The 26249-nt window shown below is 42.9% G+C and overlaps 2 protein-coding genes across 2 annotated transcripts; both read left to right on the forward strand.

Moving 5' to 3' along the window:
- The first annotated feature begins 2835 nt into the window (after positions 1-2835).
- LOC125383509 (baculoviral IAP repeat-containing protein 7-like) lies at positions 2836-3291 on the forward strand. The gene has a single exon (XM_048401831.1). The coding sequence runs from the start codon at positions 2836-2838 to the stop codon at positions 3289-3291; it is 456 nt and encodes a 151-aa protein (XP_048257788.1).
- A 10967-nt stretch (positions 3292-14258) lies between these two features.
- On the forward strand, positions 14259-23080 carry LOC125383510 (excitatory amino acid transporter 2-like). Its single transcript, XM_048401832.1, has 5 exons — positions 14259-14341; positions 14679-14912; positions 15588-15782; positions 22583-22717; positions 22981-23080. Exons 1-5 carry the CDS (start codon positions 14259-14261, stop codon positions 23078-23080), a joined length of 747 nt encoding a protein of 248 aa, XP_048257789.1.
- The last annotated feature ends 3169 nt before the right edge of the window (positions 23081-26249 follow it).

Consider the following 26249-nt stretch of genomic DNA (forward strand, 5'->3'; position numbering starts at 1 on the left):
AACAAATATCGATGTATTTGATGGTTTCACCTTCTTGGGCTTCGTAGCATAATCGCGTGGCATTGGTGCGTCCTCCATAGGTGCGTCGCGAGTGTTGAGTGGCCCAGGGACGTGGATACAGTGGGACCCCTGCAAGAAAGCACGCAGAGCAGAGTCCCCCTGTTGCATTTTCATAAACTCGTGCTCCCACAGGGTGACGATCCGTTTCACCTCAGGGTGTTGACTCAAGAGTCTCAGCGCATCCTCCTCTCAAAATGTCCACATCGCTCTGACAGTAGGCTAAGAGTTCTCCTTGTAAGTCAAACAAGGTTCCTTCTTGCACTTTTTGGGCATGCCACTGGAGGAAGACTGTGCGTTCCGCGGGAGACATGCCATCGGGATCGTACATGACGGCTGGTGGATAGGGACCTCTGTAGGTCTCGTTGGCTTCGGTATTGAAAAAGTGCGGAAAATACCCTTCTTCAGTTCTTTCAGCCCAAAGCTCTTGGGAAAGGCTTTCCGGGGGTAAGGTATGAAATTTAAGCTGTCTTCGAAACACAACCGTCCGAGGGTCACCTGCAAAATTTGTTGACCATTTCGAATCTTGGTGGGGAGTTTCACCAGGAGCGGGGACAGACCCTTTAGGATCAAGTGTAAATCATAGGATCGTGCATTATGGGCCATCACATAAATGCGATCCTCCTCCTGGACTGTATTGGTGTTGGTGTTCTTGTTCTTTGGCTTCTTTGTTTTCTCCACTTCCATGACATCTTCCCCCTCCACCTCTTCCTCTTCCTCCTGCTGGGGTGATGAATGTCGTTGACCTTTTGGAGCATGGTTTCTTGAGGGGGTTCCATCCCATTTTCTTTTCCCAAGGCGTGCTGTTGTGCCCTTTGGTGTGCTGCCCTCCTCTTCCTCTTGGTTCTTCTTCTTCTTCTTCTTGGGTGTTTCAGCCAGCGTGGTCAACCACACACAAACATCATGTCGCGTGGTGGGGCCTCGAAACACGATCTCACGGCTGGGACCATACCCTTCTTCTCTCCATGGACAGTGTTCGCACAAGTCCTTGCTCAATTCACAGATGCACCGTCCACATCCGAACTGCACCATGCACAAATTTGGAATGTGTTCCCCCGTGTCTTGCATGCATTCAAAATCGTAGAAGACGTATTGGAGATTGTCTCGTAGGTGATGTTGTTCCTCTTCCCCCTCTTCCCCTTCTTCCTCTTCCTCTTCCTCATCCTCGTTTTCTTCACGGAGAGGTGTCATGTAGCGATGGTCTGGGGTCATGGGTTCTCGGCACACCAAGCAGGGATGTTCTTCATCTGAGCACTCGTGATGAACCATGGGAGTCTCTAAGATGCGGACCAACTGAAAACAGGTCGGGCACCTGTGAATCGATTGACATGCGCTGGGTTTTCCCTCTGACGGTGACTGGAGATGTCGGGTATAACACTGTTGGTTTGGGAACCAACGTTGACATGTCAAGCAAGGGATCCCGTGCTCTTCCTTGGGTCCGCAATAGCTAGAGTGGTATTGTTTGGTGCAGGGGTGTTTTTCGGGATGGTCGTAACGTTTGTTGCAGTGTTCGCAGTAATGGTTAGAGCCATAAAAAGGTGACATGGAAGTGTTGACATCGTAGTGCTGATCATGATGATATAAATGTAGCACAGTGGCGTGGGGTGGAGCCTCATCACACTTGTACAACAGTCTCTGGTCCACCTCTTGACTGTAGACTTTCAGATGATAATTCAGGTGGGCCAAGGCCCGTCCCACACGTGCGAGGTCATCCAGGCCCTGACAGGGACCTTCAGGCAGGCCAAGGCGTCGAAACAAGCCCCGTGCCGGTATGCCTTGAACGTCAACGCGATCCGTTCTCGTCAGTCTCACTCGCTGGGTTTTCCATTCTTGGGTCAGAGGGTGGGGCTTCTGGGCATAATGCTGTGCCACCACCAGGGCCCGTGCCAAACAGGATTGAACTTCGTTCTTGATCCGTACAATGCACCTTTTGCGTGTTAAAAAAGCTTCGAGTCCAATCACGTTTTTCAGCCGGGGAGCACCACTGCCCGATCCTCGCCTGTCGGGATCTGCTACGTGTTCTTAAGTCACAACCATGGTGGCATCGATGTTCAGGTCTTTGTTGGACTGTTGGACTTTTTACACGCCATGCAAAATATTTAGCCCATGGAGATCTTCAAAGCGACGAAAGGGAATCCGTATGGGAGTGTCTAAAGCGGGATGATCGATACCTAGACATGTCCTGACATCTGTTGATAAAAGTCATCGATCACTCTGTCAAATAAAGCCGGCAGTTCCATGGGAACGCGGTCCGGTGGTATAGTGTCCAAGTAGTCTGGATTGAAGTCAAACGATAGGTATGAATAGCAGTTCTTAACCGTCTGGAGCGTATGGTGTCTTTCCTCTCAAAACGATAGGGCGTACTCTGGTTGCTCGTCATGATAGCGATGCGTGTCTGATGAACGTCTGTACTCTAAGATGGACTGAACGTCTGATTTATGGACAACCCTTCCTCAAAACAGGATCGAAATCGGACCAATCCGAAGCCTGGGTTGTCGACCAATCAGAAGACAGCACCGACCAATCAGAAGACAGCACCTGAGCCGAGTTGTGCTTTCTCTCCCATGGTAAAATCCATTTCCTATGGAAAAGAAACACAAGTGTCGAGTCGTTTTAGAAAACCGAGGTGCAGGCCAGGCACCGGAACAAACCAATCAGTGCATTGCGTTTTGGACCAACCAGGAAGCGGCGATTTTCTATCCGGTTCTTCTCCTATAAAACAAGAGTGGATTCGAGTGGATCAGTGTCACTTGTAAAATTTATTTTATAAAATCAAGAATGCTTGAAACAAAGAAGAGTGGTACGACGACTCGTGACGGAGATGTGGTGATGGATAATGCAGATACTTGTGGATGTTGGAGTAAGAGTACGGATGCTGAGGATGCGCTGTCACTGCTCAGTCACACGCCATCGCACTATTATCTACGCTTTGAAAGAAGGCTCGCTTCGTTTGAGGCGTGGCCAACGCAAATGTATCAGACTGCTGAAGAGATGGCCCATGCGGGCTTTGTCTACACTCAGGGTGCCGATGGCGTGTGCTGTTTCCAATGTGGTGTGCGGCTGAGACAATGGGCGTCCCACGACGATCCTTGGGCGGCACATTACAAGTGGTCCCCAGACTGCGACTACCTCAAGCTAACCGGTCTGGTGAAACACAAGAAGAAGCTACAACTACACTATCTCTGCGAAGAGAAACAGAGGTACACGAATGACGTAGCACGACCGGCTGCCTAGGAGGACGTTTCCGTGTCCTGCGTTCCTGTTCAAGTTCCCGTTCAAGTTCCTGTTCATGTTCCCGTTCAAGTTCCTGTTCAAGAATTATTTTATTTTCTTTGTTGGGCCCACAAGTGGTGCCACGTAGGGCACCCAGATGACATACCTAGATGACTACAAGTACCGCTTCGACGATCCTTGTCTTGTCATTAAGCTTGGACATGATGGTTCTTCTTGGACAGCAGCAGAAAAGTTTTTCTTCCCCAAAACGGCCCTTTTCAGGGCCACCCATCTCACCCAAAAGACAACTTTCATCCTTTGCTTTGCCAACCCCACAATCCAAAACAAAGAACCCACACCCTGCCCTAGGTCTCTTGGAGGCATACGTCTACGCGTGACATCACCATGGTACGTCTCAAAATAAAATAAATAGATATATAAATACATCAATAGAGACACGTAGTACACCACGTCAAACAACACGCGTGCATGAAAACACGTCACAGTACGTCTGTGGACCTAAACGAGTGTCAACACGAAGTACATCACGTGTGCAAACGTCACGCATGTGTATCGATCTTTCTCTATCCATCTCAATACTAAATCAATGTTTGTAGTCACACACACACATGACATCACGTTTTGCCTGACAACACGTGTCTGGCAACATGACGTACATCGCGTAGGCATGGCATCATCATTCTATGGATCAACGTCAACGTCTGTTTGAAGACATACACACTCACACACACACACACACACACACACACACACACACACACACACACACACATGATATTCCGATTGGCATGGGGGTGACACAACATACATCACGTAGGCATTCCCACGTTCATGCCTACCTTTAGCATTCAGACGACCGTCTATCTAAAAAATACCAAGGCTACGCAAGAAAAAAACCGGATCGAAATCGGACCAATCCGAAGCCTGGGTTGTCGACCAATCAGAGGCGGCGCTCGTGCCATGCTTGGCTCTGAATTGCCGAACCGGGGTTTGTGCTTTCTCTCCCATGGTAAAATCCATTTCCTATCGAAAAGAAACACAGGGGTCGGTCCGTTTTGGAAAACAGAGGTGCTGACCAGGCACCGGAACGAACCAATCGGAGCTGCTGCCTGGCGAACCAACCAGAAAGCAGGGTGTCAGTGCCTCCTATAAAACAAGAGTGGATTCGAGTGGATCAGTGTCCCTTGTAAAAAGAAATCATCATCATCATGAGCAGCAGCAGCAACAACATGTCTGAAAACTGGGATCTAGAGATCGCCACAGTGACACAGCCATTGCCCCTGTGGAAAGAAACATCACCACCATTGTCTCCACCATGGCAATGTGCCAGATGCCAAGGGTGCCTGCCTGTCTATGCCCTTGGTACAGGGCACGGGATGGGACTTTCAAGTGCGTTTTTTGCGGCACTGTGCTGAAGGACACCTACATGCGTCGTTTCACGCACACCAGTAAGTGTCCTGTCAGACACCAAATGACTGTCCGCCGTGCCTTTGCACCGTTGCGTGTACCTGCATGTAATCATCAAAACGGCCCTTTTCAGGGCCACCCATCTCTCCCGAAAGAACGCTTTCATCCTTTGCTTTGACGACCCTCAAACCCCCACACCGTGAACCCGCCTCCTCCTTCCCTCCCTTCCTTCCTCCCTCCCTTCACCACCACCCTCCCTTCACCACCACCACCACCACCACCACCACGTCTATGTTTAGAACAACAACAAAAACAACAACAAAACGCTTTTCTTGTTCACCTTTTACGACCGCTTCCCTGGGTTTTTTCCCCCCTTCCCTCCCCCTCTTCCCTCTCTCCCCCCCCCCCCCCCCCCCCCCTCCTCCTCCTCCTCCTCCCCCGGAAAATGGAGTCAACGCCCTCTTGGAGGCGCACGCCACCGGAAACGGAGGCGCAGCCCTCTTGGAGGTGCGCACGCCACCGGAAACGGATGCGACGCCCTCTTGGAGGCGCATGCCACCGGAAACGGATGGGACGCCCTCTTGGAGGCGCGCGCCACCGGAAACGGAGGTGCCGCCATCTTGGAGGCGCACGCCACCGGACACGGATGGGACACCATCTTGGTACTGTAATCCTGAGCGGTACTGTAATCCTGAGCGGTACTACGCTGATGTAGACAACTACTAGTGAATATATAGGCCCAGCTGTCCCAGGTAGTTTGAATTTTAGTGATACCTACTGGCCGTAGTAGGGTTGTTTTTTTTGGGGGGGGAACTTCTGATGTCAAAGCAGTGTCCACTTTGGGAGTCCAGGGAGGGTGTCACTTTGTAGTGGCTGAATGTCATCCCAATTGTGAGTTTTCGTACTAATATCCCAGATGGCTTCAGTGAGGGATTTTTCCGAGCTAGGGCATCATCTCCGGTGTTTTTGTCTTGCAATATATTTTTCACCAAAGCGTTTGATGTTCGTCCCCAGAACGATAATAATGCCTGCTCTCTTCTTAGTTTCAATGGGAGTTCTCCTGTTTCTACTTGTAGTGCGTCCAGTGAAGTACACGTAGCTGTACTTGTGGTTAACATTAAGGCTCTGTATTGTATTCTGTCGAGGCGGCTGAAGACAGTATTTGATGCTGAGTGAAAGGCCTCACAACCATAGTCTATTTTGCATCTGATGAGTGATTTGTAGAGGTCCAGTTGAGCGAGGCTCCATGTGCCCCAAGATGTGTCTGAAATTGCCTTAATAAACTAAACAGCATTGAAAACGCACCAGCAATAAATCTTGAAATATTACAAAAACAACTTGAGCAATGACTGATTTTGATTAGAACAGACATAGACGGATTATTATGAAAGACGACAAAGGAACTAGGAATACCACACAGTAATTACAATTACGTCTTCAGTGTAAGGAAGACACATAGGGTCAAAATGAAAAGTCAATATCTGGTATGTCCACCATTGACAGCAACACAGGCCATGCAACGTCTTCTCATTGATCAAATAAGTCTGCGAATAGTGTTCTGGTGCATTCCACTCTTGACGGAGTGTATCTTCAAGTTCTCTCAGGTTTTGTACTTGCGGACGACGTGAGAGGTAATCCCCCAGATGTTCAATTGGCAATAGATCAGGTGACATGGCTGGCCATGGAAGCAGAGCCACACTATTGTTCGCTAGGTACTGTGTTGAAACACGTGTTGTGTGCGCTCTTGCATTATCTTGCTGGAAGGTGTGCATATCCTGGTGCTGATGACAGAATGGGATGACGTGATTTGCCATTATGTTATTCATGTAGTAAAGGGCATTAACTCTTCCACGACAAATATGGAGCTCAGTTCGATGGTTATGACAGATGCCGCCCCACACCATGACACTACCTCCCCCCACCCCCCACCCACCCACCCATCGATCTGTCTGTACAACGCAGTCATTGTGGTAACGTTCTACACGTCGACGCCACACTCGCAGTTGACCGTCAGCATTCCGTAAATGAAGACGGCACACCATGCCACTGCCGCAATCTCCAATGACGATGCCTTTTGGCCCAACGCAGACGTTCATTTCGATGTCGATCAGTGAGTATGGGTCCAACATTTGGACGTCGAGCACGTAGCCCTGCTGCGCGGAGACGTCGACGTACGGTGTCAGCGCTGATCAAACCCCGTCGGCCTTGTACGGTTGCTGCAGTCCTGGTAGCCGGAAGTGTACGATCACGAAGATGCCGACGAACAATATGGCGATCCTGACGTGGTGTAGTTACACGACGTTGACCCGGACGTGGTCGATCTCAGGTGGTTCACGTTCCTCTGCAGTTAATCTTGGCATTTCTTGTGTCAGTACCTTTTACGTCTGCACCAACAAGTGATGTGGCTTTTTAAAGTCTGTCTTTTATAGCCCTATTCTGCATGCTTCCCGTGAAACAAAACACGTTTTCCATGATGTGCACGCAATTTGTTGCGTTTTGGCGATGTCGCTCACAAAAAATAAGGAATGTATTTTGACGAGCTGTTCTTCTTCATGCTTCATCCAGAACGTCGTATATTACTCATTCTGTTTTATATTTTCATATGACTTAAGCCCAGATAGAAATACATCCATTTTTATGGTGGTCCGTTTTCAATGCTGTTCAGGGTATTATGTCACAGAGAGGCACACCTCAGAATGAAATGAAAACCGGACTCATCGGTGAACAGCACACCATGCCACTGCCGCAATCTCCAATGACGATGCCTTTTGGCCCAACGCAGACGTTCATTTTGATGTCGATCAGTGAGTATTGGTCCAACATTTGGACGTCGAGCACGTAGGCCTGCTGAAAGGAGACATCGAGGTACGGTGTCAGCACTGATCAATTCCGTCGGCCTTGTACGGTTGCTGCAGTCCTGGTAGCCGGAAGTGTACGATCACGAAGATGCCAACGAACAATATGGCGATCCTGACGTGGTGAAGTTACACGACGTTGACCCGGACGTGGTCGATCTCAGGTGGTTCTTGTCTGCTGGTATCTGCTCAGTAGCCTGAGGACTGTTGAATGATGGCATTGAAACCGTTGTGCAACGACTCTTCTTGACGTACCAACTTGAAACATGCCCAAGGCACGTTCACGTTCCTCTGCTTTTAATCTTGGCATTTCTTGTGTCAGTACCCTTTACGTCTACAGCAACAAGTGATGTGGCTTTTATAAGTCTGTCTTTTATAGCCCTATTCTGCATATGTTTATTCCTTATACAGGATATTTGACATCCCCAAACACACAAGCGTGATAACCTCTTTATCATATAATGTCATTCTTTAATTCTGTGCTTTAAAATCGCTTTCCCTCTCTCACAAACATTACCGAAATATTGCGAGTTTTCCTGGAATGCGCGCATTAATATTTATTACGTCACAGGGTAAGTGATGTGACAGTGACAGTAGCCAATATAGTTCCAACTGAAATCTGTTTCTTATACAGTGGCGAAGCAATATATACGTAAAACAACAGTTGTTTTTAATTGTCTTTCGCGGCAATCCATCAGTCTGTCCAGTAGAGTAACTGCTCTTTGTCAGAGGGAAGCTACTCTAACTCCAGTCTATGAGACGTCACGGCCACGGTCAGATGTTGTTGACAGTCGGTCTGTCCTGTCATAATGTAAGAAGTGTAGTCAGATGTACACACAGCGACAAAACGAAACAAGGTAACAGTTCAAACATATTTCGGCCGAATCCAACCATTTTGATTTGTGGAGAAGGTTTCAAGCCACAGAGGTCTACAAGCACAGATATGGCTACTGATCCCGCTTGGCTAGGCCTCGTGCCCTCGCCAAATTGTTTCGAAATTTATATCTCCAAAGTTGCCAAAACTTATAAAATGCCTTAGCTACGTCACAGTTAGACACAGATTTTCAGTATATTAGACTGTTCTTTTGATAATGATAGCAATTATCCCTGTAGTTTATCCAGATTACCGGTGGTTAATTCTGACTCGATCGCCGAATGACGAGTGCGACGCCATGTTTGTTTATAAACAGTGAAAGTAGTCCCTACTTGACCTTTGATATTTGCATCTCTATCCGCATATGACCCCAACGGATATCGTTGGCTTTATCCTGTCGAGAAACCTACCCATTATTTGATATATATATCAAAAAAGAGTCTGTGAGTTGGTGTCAATGACATATGCGTGTGGTCCAAAATTGTGGTCCAAATGTCCACTGCAGTCCAGGTTGAAACAGTGTGTGTGTTGTTTCACTTCGTACTCAACAATATTCCAGGTACATAGTGGAGGGAAATGTGTCTTCTTGCTGGGTGTCTGAATTCCACTAACACGTACCACATCTTAAAACCGATTTATCAGCAAATCACTCTGCACTACGTTGGACAGATCTTAGAGCAAGGTATGCCACACCAGCCAGAAATACGAAACCTGAAGGAAGCCTTGGGCATTATGTCATTCAGGAAACCAGAGCCATGCGATTTGCCGTGACCATCTGTACATTGCATTTCCGTCTAAAAATCTATGCTTTTCCGGACGCTAACCAATTAATCAATTTTAATGAATTTTCCATCGTTATCCCTTTCTATGCCCATATACGGAAACAAGCTCAAATCATTTCTCTAATGGAAGTTGACGTAGCCATAAACAGATCCAAGTCACACAAAAGGATAATGTCCCAAATGTGCCGTTGGTCAGAAGCCTGCCTTGTCTGATTAATGTTTTTTACCCATTATTTTAGTCTACTTATAATCAGTTGAGAAGATTGTGTCATATTTCTTTTAAAATGGACACGCAGTGACCATGACAAAACCTTTGACACACTGTTTTTCTCTGGGTATTAATTCTGTTTGGCCAAATACTTGATTGTTATGATCCACCTATTTCCAACATGAACATACTTGTCAGACCTGTTGTCACACATGGATACAGAGTGGCCTCAAACCAAATTCACTCACTTACCAATTCATTCGTGGATATTCCCTTCCATTTGATGACAGTATTCGTGAATGAGTAGTCGAAAGGTTTCAACACTAACATCTTATCACTTATGAGAAAAACGCTGCTTTCCCTGAATAAAACTGATTTATCCACATTTTATTTATAGGCAAAGAAAACTCTATGAAATGTACACAGCGACGAGCACAGACGATGCCACTCCGATGCAAGTCTTCAGAGCAGATAACAACTCATCAAACTGGAAGAGAGTGAGTATGGTTTTACGCCGCCATTTATCATGGCAGGGGACACCAGAAATGGGCTTTACACATAAACTGGAAAAGAAAGGTAATCAAATTATGTTAAAACACACTGTCAACTGTTTGACTATTTCTAAATGTGTTGTATTACATTGAGCAGATGAAAATTCGTTGTAATGGTTGAGTTGGCGATACATATTATGTGCTAACTAACATCTCAAAATATAACTCTGAAACCACACAAGATGATGACCACAACTTTCATGGATCGGATGGAGCAGCACCACTTTTACCATGTGTCGGTATTTTCAGCTCCGATGTTGTCTGAAAACCAACTTGCTCCTGATAACCACCATCACATCAGTGGTCCTTGGAGTGATTCTCGGAATGCTGACTCGTCGGCTAGAACCCACCCAAGACACTGTCAGCCTTATCGGTGTCCCAGGGGACCTGCTGATGCGCATGTTCAAGATGTTATTGCTGCCTCTCGTCACCACCAGTATGGTCACAGGTCAGTGAAGCCAATACAGAATTCATCTAATATACTGAGTCAAATTAAAAACTTCACATTTTTAAAAGTAATCCCATATATGATATACAACGGACAAATGTATCAGAGAACGTAATTTTTAATCATTAATGTTCATAGAAGGATTTTAATTAACGGTGGTAACCTACGGTATTGGGCAATAACATTAACAGTTTTAATCATAAGTCCCAAGCACGAGTATCTGATGGCACACAAGTTTAGTAGCGTGTATGGCCACCATGTGCGTTGACAACTGCAACACAACGCCTCCGCTTGGACCTTGTGATGCTTGTGAACACATGACTAGGAAGACGACGCCATTCTTGCTGCAAAATGGTGCCAAGATCTTGCAAATTCTGTGGAAATTCTGAAGGAAATTCCTTGTCAAAATTGCTGTGTTGGGTCTGGCACTTTCGTGTTGGAAGATCAAACCGGGTCCATGGGCTGCCATAAAAGGCAGAGGTTCTGGTGCCAGTACCTGGTCGCGGTTCAGCAGCAGCGTTGAGGTTTCCACGGATGACAAGAAGCCTGGAATGTGCATTGCCAAAGAAAGCACCCCACACCATGATACTTAACTATTCGAAATCTGTCAACTTCCTGTACACAACACTGGGCGTGACGTTCATGACGGCGCCTCCCCGCCCTCGCCCCACCATCAGCAAATCGAAGATTAAATCGGTATTCATCACCAATTCCTCTGAGTCCATCGTAAGTGTTGCTGTGTCCACAATTGACGTTGACGTCTGTGTAATTGAGTCAGAATCGGCCCGCAATATGGCCGTTATGCTTGAAGGAGAGCAGTTCTCAGACGGTTTCGAACAGTTTGCGCACTCAGTCTACCCCTAAACAGTTCATTTCTGGTTGATGTAGCCGTCAAAAATCGGTTACGGAGGTGACGTAAGACAATCTGACGATCCTCTGCATGTGACGTCACACGTGGTCGACCTGGCCGAGGGCGATCAGCGGTGGTACCCGTTTGCTGTAGACGCGTCTGTAAATAATAAACAGTCCTTTGACTACAACCCATCGTCCTTGCGACTTCAGCTACGGACGTTCCCGTCTGCAACATGCCGATAGCACGTTCACGTAGCCCATTTGAAAGACGTGGCATCACAAATGGCCGTAAAGACTTTTGTTTTCTTTTTTTGTTAATGACTGCTAACAAGTATGGCTGAAAACACTTACGGTATTATGGCCACGTGACCAGTTGCACGTGAAAAACGACTTTTGCCACTTTAGTGCTTTGCACATGATTTTGATCGATTCACCTGCACAAAAACGGGTGTTATCTATAGACAATACTGTTTAAATACACAATAAGGGCCCACAATAATAAATGGTCAAAATGTTAACTTTTAGGATTGTAAAGTTTTCAATTTGGTTCAGTATATTCAATGGAAATAACAACAATTACATGTTTACTTTACAGTGAAATACTGAATTTAATGGATACAAATATAATGGATATCAATTACAAATGTCTCAGTGACAACATGGGTTTCAGACGAAGATCTTAAAGATCAGTCTTGTCTTGTCAAATAGCATATTTAGTGCATCTTAGTGTGACAAAGTCGACGTTTCCAGTTTTTACTGCTGTGGTCACTGGTGGCACAATGGCGCCTAAATTCGCTGTGGAGACCTGCATCCCTTGGAGATGTCTAGTATGATCACCCAAAACCAATATCATGGGTTTGAATCCCGGTTCGACCTTAAAATGTTTTTATGTTTGTCACTTCTATACCCATTTCCGTGGATATCGCGAAAGTGGCAATGCATGAGGCAGGCATAGTGGTCAAACAGAGATACAGCTATATGCCTACAAGCTCCCATCCGATCTGAAATTATGTCAACATGTATATATCTAAAATTTTGCAAACATGGTTTCATTGTATGCAATTGTTTATGTTCTGAAGCAGTGATATATTTCAATACTGTCTAACATTATTTATGTATGGCAAAGGCAAAATAAAACTCACGTGGATGTTATAAGGCTCAGAGGACAGGGGGATTTAAATGGTATGCGTTGGCCAGGGGGACCAACAAAATGTTAAATTTCTACCTTCAACTTGAATCAAAGGCCTTTGTGCAAGATCACTATTCGATTTTTTAGACAGGTGTTTACAAACTCATTGAGTTTACAAAATACCTTGAAAACTCCAATGGTATTAGAGGCATAAACACAATTCACATGGTTGATATGCATCTCAGGAAACAAAAGACGGTCTTGAAACCAAGAAGCCTTCTTCTGTCATAATGTGGCCGTTGTTAAATATATGCTGAATTAAGTGTGCGGAAAGGGCAATCTTTCATATGTCACAGTGTTAGGGACGCATAAGGGTGAAACGCTATGATGTGACCAATTCAGAATGAATGAATCGTGTAAAAGTTAAACCACGATTCTCTAAATACATCTTCTACTGCGGTATAGTCATGGAGGGGATCATGGTTGATATTTCCTTGACACCAAATTCGTACATAGTAAATACCCCCTGTTGGCAAACGATCTCATGTCGGCCATCTGACAACTTTCTATGTACATATTGTCAGGCTGGCGGGCACCTGTCATAGTGGGTAGGAAACTCTAAATGGCAACGCTGAACATGGCTTATTAAAAAGAATGGTACCCATACATCAGAATTTGAAAATAAATATATGCAAACTGCCAAACGTACTGTAGCAAAGTATGAGTATTTGTAAATGTAACATCTATCACCTGTCCTCTGAACCATTTATATCTAACCAATGTTTAACAGGTGTGGCAAATCTAAACAAGTCGGGTGGAAAGTTAGGAATCATGACGTTGGTGTATTACATCTGCACCACTATTATTGCCACTCTCCTCGGAATCGGACTGGCTGTCAGTATGCGACCAGGGGAGGTTACCAAAGCTGACCCAAGTCCCGACAGAGTCTTTGACAAGCCATTACCAGTAACCACGGATGCCATATTAGACCTATTGCGGTGAGCCTTCTTTTGATGTTTATAATAATGTCTCTTTTATTAAAAAAATCCCAAACAATTCATCCATTATAATACCCTTAGGCTCCAATATTTTGTAAAGTTTCCCTATTGCTCTGGCATAAGTTGGACTATGCAAGTAAGATGTAACAAATGAATGTTCCTTTATCAGAAATATCGTCCCCGAAAACATCATGCAAGCTTCATTCCAACACTCCAAAACAACATTTACCAAACACATGGCTGAGCCTGTGAACACTAGTGAAACATCGGTATCACAGACTAATCACAGTTCAAACAACTTCAAATATGGTGGGTTTATCTGGCAGAAATCCGTGAACTACCAAGACGGCATGAATGTCTTAGGTAAGTGAGGGACTGAAGGTAAGATACATACACACGAGGTTGCATCATACATGTAATAAAGTAGGTCTATAGTTTAACGATTGTATAGATTGTTTGAATTATAAAGAAAATCTTATGAATGTCTGGTCGTTATATGGTTGAAATATTGTCGACGTAACGTTAATTTGTTACTTACTCACGCTTACCATATTCAACTATTTCTTAAAACTTGCAAACAAATTCAGAAATATGTACAATAATTTAAACAACATGTATACAATATACATCAAGTTTATGGATAGGTCATAATGCCCATGCTGGATGCCTTTCAGAACCTGCTTACTTTAGTAATTATGTCATCAACATATTAAGGTATAAATTATATAGTGCATTCTGATGCTGTGACATATATGTTGATAGTGTATGCTACTGATCAATGACTGTGCTGCAGAAAGTCTGGTTTATACATTTGTATAGGGATCCTGATGTTTTTTGCGGTGTTTGGTGTGATGCTAAATAGGATGGGCGAGTCTGGACGTGCTATGCTGGACTTCTTCAACATTCTGAATGAAATAACCATGAATATGACAAAGCTGGTTATATGGTAATTATAACAGTTGACCGGCGTTTAACAAAATGTAACTATAATCACTCTGAATGTATCAAAAGCTGGTGTTCACATTGATTTTGCGTTAAATCCAAATATCAAGTCAGATATTCAAGAATAAAGTAGACAGTTAAAGAACTCAAAAGCCATCATTGGATTTTGTAAGCATGTTAAAAGTGTGAAACGAAGAGATCAGACAAGAGGATAGTTTGATATTGCCAATGATGTGTGCGTAATGTGTGCATTTGGATGAATAATGAACGTAGCCTCATCCACGTGGCCCAAAGACGTTGTCTCACTCGGCTTACAAACTGAATGTTGTTATGTCTTTCAGGTACAATCCTATTGGTATATTTTTTATCATTATGAACAAAATTCTTGAAGTACCGGACTTAGAAGCAGCAGCTAGGTCACTGACGATGTACATGGTCACTGGTCTCCTTGGTTTAGCCATCCATGCACTGATCGTGCTGCCAACAATCTACTTCACACTGACCAGGAGAAATCCTTTCCGTGTGTCCCTGGGCATGATGGAGTCTCTTCTGACTGGACTGGGTACAAGTTCCAGGTTCGTTTTCTGTAGGGTAGTGGGAATTCTTATCATTAACATTATGCCTCGCCCACTTTGATTAGGATTGGATTTAAACTGTTGTCGCTGATATTGAAACTGTGGTGTTTTGATAACGTATCCATCCTATCATTGTGGTGCCAGTCATGGCTTCGAAAAAACTGTTCACTTTATTATCTTGACATTTGATGTTATATGGTTTGTGCCAAGAGCATGATTGCATGTCTAGGACTTGGACGGGATTAACTGAATGTCCTCAGTTTTTATTCCTCTACACAGTCTAACAGTAGCCCGAGGGCGCACTGTTTTGTCCACAGATCCATATCAATTTTAAATGCAAAGGAATTCGAGATTCTACAATGCCCACAGGCCAAATTAGCTGTGAAAACTATATGTAAGGACCACTGGGAATCAGTGATAACACCAGGCGTTTGCCAAAAAGGTAAGTATGTCATGTCCTACCGGAAGCACCCGCCATACACACAATACCGAGACTCTCGGAGTGGTAGATGTATGAACTGCATCATTTGGGCTTACTACCCTCATGATGAGAATTAACATCTTCTTTTATTCTTGTGACAACCATGTAATACTGAGGTCATAATCTGACATGCAATGAGATATAAGGCACCGACACATGATAGTGTCGTTAAGTGTGTTCATATTCTGTTTTAGCGCAGCGGCCCTGCCTGTTACTCTACGCTGCTATGAAGAGAAGCTGAAATTCAACAAGACCATCTGTCGGTTCGTGTTGCCTATAGGAGCAACAATTAATATGGATGGTTTGGCAATTATTCAGGCTGTCACACCTATCTTCCTGGCCCAGATGAACCAGAGGATGCTCGCATTTGCAGATTTAGTAGCAATCAGGTATAACAATGTGATGTTAACAACATTGGTTGGTTGGTTTGTTGTTTAACGTCGCACTCAGCAATATTCCAGCTATATGACGGCGGTTTGTAAATAATCGAGTCTGGACCAGACAATCCAGTCCTTAATATCATGGGCATCGATCGACATTATTGGGATCGATGACATGCAGCAACCAAGTCAGCGAGTCTGACCACCCGATCCCTTTAGTCACTTCTTACGACAAACATAGTCGCCTTTTACGGCAAGCATGGGTTGCTGAACACCTATTCTACCCCGGATCTTCACGGGTCTGTTAACAACAACGTGTATGTTTGATCACTTTGCTCGAGATCTTTTGATCGATATTCAATATCAGGTTATAGTTAATATTACACTGCAAACGCAAAAACGTTTTTACGTATATGGACGAATATACAACGTCTCCTGGACACATTCGTACTATCGGTCTTCCGTCCTAAGTACGCCGTTATTTGACATCGGAATTTACTGCAAGAGAATGCCCCACCCTTTTCTTGAATGACCTTGCGTCTGCCAGTGTTTCTATTTCTTAGCTTTCATTGGACAGCTCTCGCCTTTATGATTACAGGCTGGGCTCATAGCGGAAGTGCCTAATCCCACGCATCCGGATTGATTAATTCCTTATTCAATTTTGCTTTTTCATGCGTGCGCGGATTGTTTATAGCACGTTCTTGATCTAATATGTCGCACCTGATGGAAACTGTTGCCTGCCTTTCTCTTTACACAACGCAATGATAATGGTGATAACTCAAACTTGTTAGGAAAGGGCAAGGCTCAGGAACGGCTAACATATAGAAAATTTCACAGTGAAATATTACCAAGAGATACGCAAACTAACATCAAACTGCAACTATAAATTATTTGCCGACACTAACAACTTATTTTTTCAGAAGATGACCAATTTATAAATATTGCCAGAAAAAAAGGATACAGTTTCTGATAACGGCAGTGGTGCAGCCTAGCGGTTAAAGCGTTCGCTCGTCACCCCAAAGGCCCATATTGATTCCACACTTGGGTACATTATGTGAAGCCTATTGCTGGAGTCTCCCGCCGTGATATTTTTGCAATCGAAGTAAACTCACTCATTAGTTTCTGATGTTGCTTGCAACATTGACCCGGGGTTCCCCTTTCTCGTATCAACAGGACACTTACCTTAAAAGTGATCACAGTAATATCATAATGTTGTCGACCATGCATAGTCCAATCAAAATCGCGTAGCAAAATCAACATCCTTTTCGTAAACTGCCGTGCATATTTCGGCCGATTGCAAACTTTGCAAAGCATGTGAGATATTTTCCAAATCTTTTCATGTTTTTAATAAAGGTTCTCACGTGATTTGATGCACTTCGCGAAGTAATACCCGTTTCGTTACACAATAGATCTCGACTACTGATCAGATCATCTACACTGGGCGACACAATTTTATTTGAAGCAGTCGTATACATGATGGCGATCCTGGCTCACCACCACCTGAACCATTCCCGGACCCTATCAATGCTTCTATGGGGGTCTTAAGTTTATGTGAATTATATGATGACTATCCATATGTATCGAGGAAACCTGAAGCTAAATTGTAATGAAAATATTCTCTATTATTATTTTTACTCATAAGCATACCATTATTTTGGACAAACATGTAGTTTCATTCAACATTTTTATTTAGTTCTTTGTTGATTTTACTACGGGACCTTTCTCGTCTTCACAATTGGAAAGAAACAACTGATAAGCATATTTGGATGGCTTGTTATCCATGATAAAATATACACCTTGTGGTAATTCTCGCCATTTGATAATTTTATCCCGGAGCATAAATGCTTCTAGAGCTTTTTCAAGTTATTTTTTGTTTGCTTGTAATTGTCCATTGATACACACTCATATAAATATTTATCTAAATGGAGCTATTAAAGAAACATCAATATTAATTAATAATGGATAAAATTTCATATAGCTAGCAAGGATATTGAAAAGGTATGGCAGCAATACAAAAACTAGCCACAGCAGCTAAAGTATCTAAAGATGTTGCCAAGGATTGGTTAAAGAAACAAGCAATTTGCGTTATATACCAAGGAAAAGGTTAGATATTTTTATAACGAATGGAGTTCAACAGGCTGGCCTCTTATTGTTTTCAAATATAACCGTAGTAGATGTAGCTAGTCGGTATAATGAGGCTGAACCATTGGCATCATAAGATTCAACCGAAGTAGCTTATGCACAGGGCCGCATAAATAAACATGGACCACTAAAATGGCCCGAGTTATTTCAAGTAGATCCTGGTCACGAGTTTATGGGATCAGTAACTAAACTATACTCAACAACAAAAGTTCCTGTGACACCAATATTTTAGTGTATTTTTCAAACAAGTATAGTTTGGTTTTCAATATTGTAGGACATGTAGGAATCAGAAAAGCATGCATTCCATGCAAAAGTTGACTTTTATGCAAGTCCCATGCATTTCACTACCCAAGAATGGGTATAAAAACGTGCGTTAACGGGATTACATATTCATTGTTTAGCATCGTGCTGACAACAACCACTCAGAAAAACAACAAAATTACGCAATTTTTCAACATTACAAAATGACACGACTGTCCGAAAATGAGCGTCTGCAAGCCATTGGTATGCTTGAAGCAGGATCGAGTAAACGTGATGTTGCAAGGCAATTTAACGTCCACAGAAACACCATTTGGTGTTTATGGCAACGTTGGCAACAGACGAATGCAGTCAGAGACCATCCTCGGAGTGGCAGGCCATGCGTAACCAATAATCGACAAGAAAACTGCATTCGACCAACACACCTAAGAAATTGATTCAAGACAGCAACAGTAACTGCATAAAGCATCCCTGGCCTTCGACGAAAATCTTCACAAACCGAACGTCGCCACCTCAGATGTGCAGGGATTGTCGGCAGAAGACCCGCCAGACGTCCCATTTTGACAGGAAACCACCATCAAGCACGTCTACAGTGGTGCAGAAAGCATCTACACTGGACGGCCATGCAGTGGGGACAAGTTCTATTCACTGACGAGTCTCGTTTTCACCACAGCCACACCGATGGACGGATTCGAGTGTACTGACGTTGATGTGAACGTTACGTCAATCATTAAGTCATGGAAGAAGATGGGTGCGGGGGCGGCAGTGTTATGGTATGGGGTGGGATTACAGCAAGACAGAGGACCCGTTTGACAGTGGTAGAGGGGAATCTCAATGGACAGCGCCACCGTGACGAGATCATCGGCCCTGTTGTTCTACCGTTTTTGCATCATCATGGCCCAGGCATTACCTTTAAACATGACAACGCCCGGCCTCATATTGCTCTACTTGTTCAGGATTCTCTTCAACAAAACAACGTGAATGTCATCCCCTGGCCGGCTCGCTCCCCTGATCTCTCACCAATCGAGCACATGTGGGATAAGATGGAACGGTACCTTCGACGTCAACCACGTGTTCCAGAGACACTCCAGGAACTTCGAAACATGCTCCAGCAGATATGGACAGGACTTTGTGCGATGCCTGGTCGATTTCATGAGACAAAGATGTGTTGCTTGCATTGCAACCAGAGGTGGACACACATGCTATTGATTTGTAAATTCACATTTTGGCATGTTCATGTTTTTTTTATGAAATCACGCATTTGCTGAAGTCAGTATGGCAAATTAAACCATTGGAACACTTACAGGAGTCTTTTATCTGTTGCAAACCGAAATTGTTTCAGATTTGGTAAAAAACATAACTTTGCATTAAATCTTATTAAATGTCACAGGAACTTTTGTTGTTAAGTATATAAACAAAGCATGATGTTGCAATCGGGCGGAGTGAAAAAGTAGCCAAGCTATTGTTGAAAGATTTAACCGGACATTATCAGAACATTTGTTTGGATATCAGTATGGGAGTGAAATGAAGTCAGGTCGATTAAGATCAACTGAATGGGTAACACGATTATCAGCTGTTGTAACAAGGCTAAATAATGAAGTACCAGTATTAATTGGGGAAAAAACATCCGATGCCATTAAAACGAATCATCAGCACTGCGGGGTAGCAAAGAACAAAACCTTCCCGATAGAGTAAGCCTAAGCTATTTATACCAGCCCGGTGAACTTGAAGGAGGCCAACGTTGTGCAACCAATCCGATTTGGTCTCTTAAGATAATATAACATTAGTCGGTTGGTTATGAAAGAAGGCGAGCCTTTTCTATATTATGTTAAAGATGGGTCGGGCAGGGAATTTGTACGAGAAGAGTTGCTCATTGTTCCAAGCCATACAGTATTACCTCCCTAAGTGATACCTATAGTTACACCATCCTTATCAATCCATCTCATTGTATCTAAGGGGGGTAATGATTATTCTTAACCCATATATCCTGTGCTTTTCGCTTCTTAAAGTATTCATCCTCTGTTCTACCGTCGAATAATGCCTCTTTATACTGTTCGTGTTTGATATGCTACTTTTACCACATACTTCTTAACTCCTTTAGCTTTTCTTATCTTCTCTTTATCAGACTTTTTTTTATAGAATACTTCTTAGATCTTAATCCAACATGCTCGGCAAAAGGAGTTCCAGCACATTCATCCTTCATATTACCGAAGACCTTTAAATTACTGTCCTTTGCAATGGATTATCTTTTGGGTAATCACTTGGATTGTATATATCTATTTTTTCTGCCATATCTTTATACACATCCTCGCTTTGTTTATAAAACCTCGCATCTACCGCCGTATTGCTTCTTACGTTCATTGTAGTTAAAGTCATACATTAAGAGTTTGGATAAGTCATGAATACCCATACCAACGTATACTGGTCTGTTGAATTTGATATTACTCTTCCTCATATATAATGCCGCTAAGTCTTTGTCAAATATCTTACTGCTACTAAAAGCTGGCCTGGCTGTAAGTTTCCTAAGACTTTCTTCCTCATTAGATCTGACCAATTTAACATCAACACGCTGCCTCAGATTCTCCATAGTGTTACCAAATACTGATCGCTGGTACCTATCTTTCTAAAATCTGTGTTCAGCCTTATATAGGGCTCTATTCAAGGACTTTGATCAAACTTAAGAACTCTGTGACTTCCGAATCTTCAGCACCGAGGAGAGGCAAAGAACAAAAGCTTCGGATGGAGTAAGCGTAAGATATTTATACCAGACCAGTGAACTCGAAGGAGGCCAACATCATGCAACTGATCTGATTTGGTCTCTTAAGAGATAGAACATTAGTTGATTGGTTATGAATGAAGGCGAGCCTTTTCTATATTATTTGTGTATTTTCTTTAGTTTCATGCCTAATGACAGATATAACTGGATATTTCTATAGTGGGCCAATTTCTTTGTCTTAAATTTGGTACGGGTTTTTGTACGTAAGCTAAGTTAATATTGCCCATCAAGTTATGTTGATATTCGGACATCCAATCTCTTTGACCATTAATCTTTCGGGAGCTAGCGGATAACTGTTATTGTGTTTTTGTAACTCTGTTGGATATTCTAAGTCAACTTCTAGTATGTACCCTTTCTCGAAATCTTTGGGAATATTATTCACATTGATATTGTTTACCTATTCAAAGCCGCCCATGGGTAAAGGTTGACTCATAGCCCACCAGTACAAATTGTTGGCGTAGAGATATAATATGTGTGTAGTAGGTTTACTCAAATCATATCCTTCCAGTCATTTATTATTGGCATTAGAATACCTTGTCGCTGCCAGTGATATACCACTCTTAATCCTTTCTCTACAAACAAGTGCATATTATAATCAGTGAGTAATTTTAGTTCCACATCGTTCTTCTTCAACAATGCATCCCACGAGAGTCTGGGACTGGAATAGTACCATGCCGGATCTAAGCCATATTGTTTTAAACGAGTTTTTTCTAAATATCTCAGATATATCTGTGAGTAACAATACATCAGTTTTTAAGTACAAATCATGATAATCGCCTAAATTCTTACAGCCTAATGTATCCGACATATTAAGAGAGTGTTTATAATCACCATCGGTTATATAAGATTCTGTTAAATTACTATATAATGATTCAACGGGTGGTAATTTAGTTTCTTCAAATTTAGACCAATCATCCATATATTCGTAAGGATATACACCTTTTCTCAGCAACAAATGCCGAGTCAACCGATCAGTTTGACCGCCATCAGTCTTTGAGAGAGCTTGCATGATCAGATGAAAGTCATATCCTCTAAGATTATGAAACACAACGGGGATGAGGATTTATTTTACGCTTCAAGTTAGACTCGTTATGCGCGGCTCCTCTGTAATGACCTATGACGAGACAATGATCTCTTACAGAATCCCCATTCACGTGTTTAAAATGAGGCTTTTCCGGACACTTCATGGGCCCTCACCATTCAATCAATCTCACTTCACTTTTCCGTCCACAGCCAAATCGACGTCTTTGTGTTTGCAGTGATGAAGGACATTTCAAGGTGTTTTTTAAGGAGTTTTGGAATAACGAAAGTGTTTCAAGAAAATCAATGATGATAATTACAATTGGAAATGACAGGACAGAACAAAAATACAAGTTTATACCTTAAAAATGTATGTCACATTACTCCTGAATATCTCTATGTCTATTTGGCGTTTACATTTCCATTCCAGCAACAATAAGACTAGGATTTGCTCACCATACATAGTAGCTATTTTAAAATCCAGATGAACAACACATTGGCAAATACAGCCACAATGTTTTTATCTTGAACTTATTGGTAGCGTGACTTAAGTCAAAGCAAACACTCCAAAAAACCTACAACATTATATTTCCTGAATACCATGTTTTGCCAGCCTGTCTGCAACTCTGGCAAGTATCGGTGCTGCTGGGGTCCCAGGAACTGGCTTCATCACCATGTTAGTTGTTGTGGCGGCTGTGGGTTTACCTGTAGAGGATGCCTACTTGGTGCTGACTGTGGATTGGTTCATGTAAGTATGTCCATGGTCACCCCTGCAAATATGATTTACAAAATACAGAGACAACGTAAATATTAATTAGCATGAATTGTGATTGTTTATATATCCAGAAACACTTGTTCAAGCGACTTACAGACACATCACATCAGGCCACCAATAATGTCCGAACCTGATTAATGGTGGAATAAGTAATACCAAGGAGTTCTGTTCCCTTAAAACCTGTTGCTGTGTGTCATGTGTGAAAACAGGCTTAATGGATCACCTTTCACTTCTAGGATGCGCATGGTGACAATGGTCAACATCTATAATGACAGTCTGGCAGCAGGAATACTCACGAGATACTTCACCCTGACTCCCAACTCAGAAGAGCCGTGAAACTAGAATATCTCGACCTTTTCAATTAAGCTGGGCGTTGATTGTTCATTTGCTTTCACTCACTGAATTGCTTGACTCGACTTTTTAATGGCCGTCGTGATATGGTTGGAATATTGCAGACAACATATACGCCATCACTTACCTATTTCAAGAGCCACTTTTTAATACTTCCATTTCTTTACTGTTTCATCACATTTTATATCAACCTTACGTCAAGGTGTGCTTCATTCAGTTTAGTGATTTATTTCAAATGGCTTGTATTCTTTTTCATCTCTTCTGGAGATGTTATACTGGGAGGCTCAATTCCGGATACAACTATAAACTATTTAATCAGGACATTCGACACACTCATCAGCTTTCATAATGCAGTATCTATTCCGATTGCAAAAGTGTGCATTGTTTGGTATGTTCATTGAATAAAAGTGGAAATGGTTTGAACAGTTGGTGTTGGCAGAGCTTAAAAGAGTTTCACTGCTATAAATCTCGAAGTCAATTCCATTTAAGGATCTTCTTAATCTGTCATCATGCTTTTAACTTCTGGGAAAACTATTCTATGTATATCTAAAGAGGTTATCACGTGAGTGTGTGTGCTCGACAAGGCTCGCTAAATACAATGTTTATTCCTAATGCAGGATATTTACCATCCCCAAACACACAAGCATGATAACCTCTTTATCATATAATGTCATTCTTTAATTCTGTGCTTGACAATCGCTTTCCCTCTCTCACAAACATTACCGAAACATTGCAAGTTTTCCTGGAATGCGCGCATTAATATTTATTACGTCACGAGTTACGAGTATTACGGGCGAGTGATGTGTCAGTCGGACGGTGATAGTAGCCAATATAGTTCCAACTGAAATCTGTTTCATATACAGTGGCGAAGCAACATATGCGCAAAATAACAATAGTTTTTACTTGCCTTTCGCGGCATTCTATCGGTCTGTCCGCTAGAGTAACTGCTATTTGTCAAAGGGAAGCTACTCTAACCCTAGTCGTCACGGCCACGTTCAGACGATGACAGTCGGCCTGTCCTGTCATAACGTAAAGAAGTGCAGTCAGATGTACAGACAGAGAGACAACGAAACAAGCTAACAATTCAAACATATTTCGGCCAAATCCAACTATTTAAATTTGTGGAAAAGGTTTCAAGCCGCAGAGGTCTACAAGCACAGGGGGGCACGGGTGGCCCAGTCGTCTAAGGCGCCGCGATTCGCTGTGGAGAATTGCGTCCCTTGGGCACGCCTGAAACCTATCATTGTGGGTTCGAATCCCAGTTCGCCCCGATTATGTTTCTAGGTTTGTCAGCACCATACCCGTGCTCGTGGGTTTCACCGAAGTGGTAAACGTCTGAGACCTGCATCGCTTCGGGCTTTCCTCCCACATAAAGCTGACACGCCGTGATATAACTGTAATACTGTTAAAAGCGGCGTTAAATCCAATTCACTCACTCACTCACTACAAGCACAGATATGGATACTGATCCCGCTTGGCTAGGCCTAGAGCCCTCGAAAAATTGTTTCGAAATTAATATATCCAAAGTTGCCAAAATTTATAAAATGCCTTAGCTACGTCACAGTTAGACACTGATTTTCAGTATATTAGACTGTTCTTTTGATAATGATAGCAATAATCCCAGTAGTTTATCCAGGTTCCCGATGGTTAATCCTGACTCAATCGCCGAATGACATTGGTGACGCCATGTTTGTTTATAAACAGTGAAAGTAGTCACTACTTGACCTTTGATATTTGCATCTCTGTCCTCATAGACCGCCTCCGTGGTCTTGTGGTAGAGCGTCCGCCCGGAGAGCGGAAGGTCCAGGGTTCGATCCCGGGCCGCGTCATACAAAAAGACTGTACTTGTTGTTACCCTGTCTGGCGCTCGGCAAAAACAAGGACTGGTCGGCTCAGAGTCAGTATACTGTGTCTGAGTGGGGTATTCATGTTAAACTGCGGCATGGTATCTCAGTGAGCTAGCACTATAAATCAGCATCAGTCCGGACTAGTACAAGCAGCCACACACACAAATACACGTGCACGCACGTCGCTATATAAGTGCAATAATCTTGGACGCGACGTTAAACCCAATTTCACCTCACATCTATCCTCATATGACCCGAACGGATATCGTTTTTTTCCGTTGGCTTTATCCTGCCGAGAAACATACCCATGATATTATCATGGAACTGTTCTGGGTGAACAATACCTTCCAAATGACGTGCTGGTTTTCTTGGGGAATTAGTCAGCAAAGAGCCAGAGTCACAGGAGACTAATCACAATTTTATTTACAAGAACAATTAACAATTTCAATATCTTAGAAAATAACTGAGGCTGCCACAGAGAGTCGGTACACACTCTGGGCTGTGGGAGAGAGGTCTGCTTGGTAAGAGAGTCAAACCCCTTCTCTCTTTCTTTTCTCTTCTCTTTCTCTCCTCTCTGGACCAAGGCTTATATAGCCAAGGTCACCTGACATTTAGTAAGTAATAAATATAAATGTAAACAGTAAATCATCAGTGACATACTTGCACATCCTGTTCAGGATGGCAGACGGTCGATGTACACAAAAATGGGGATTAACAAATAGGATTAGCATCTAATAAATAACAGCAATTAAGTGTTTCAAGGCATATAGATGTCATGGCTCCAGGGTAATGAGCCTTTGCAATCAAATGTTCTTCAGACAATGGATGTCGTAAATCAGTCGCTATGACAACTTCCCTCCGTCACGTGAAGCTTGGACCCCAAGCTTACATTAGTCCAAATTGATATGTGTGAACTTTTTCACCAAGGAAAACAACCATGCAAATGTGATCAAAATCAGTTATATGAAATCCTTATGCAACAAATATATCTATGCAATGACGGTATGAAAGTGATCATCTAGCCAATTTGAATTAGTGCCAGTTTGAAAACTAACCGAGTGATCTTTGTAATGTGCAATTTCACTACAAGGTAATTACTGCTTTGCACAGATTCAATAAATATATCACTGAAGGTTCTTTGAATTCAGGAGTCTAGTTTGGCGGTGCGACTCAGTACCGAATAATGATAATGAGTAATGTCATAAAAAGTACAAATTAAACATCTCAGCAAATATTTCGCATAAAGAAATTTGAAACCAGGAGTCCAGCTTTACCGCGTGACTCAAACGTTACTTGTGGGTAGGTTT

The sequence above is a fragment of the Haliotis rufescens genome, unplaced genomic scaffold (genome assembly GCF_023055435.1).
Source record: "Haliotis rufescens isolate VD_foot unplaced genomic scaffold, xgHalRufe1.0.p SCAF_24, whole genome shotgun sequence".
NCBI lineage: Eukaryota > Metazoa > Mollusca > Gastropoda > Lepetellida > Haliotidae > Haliotis > Haliotis rufescens.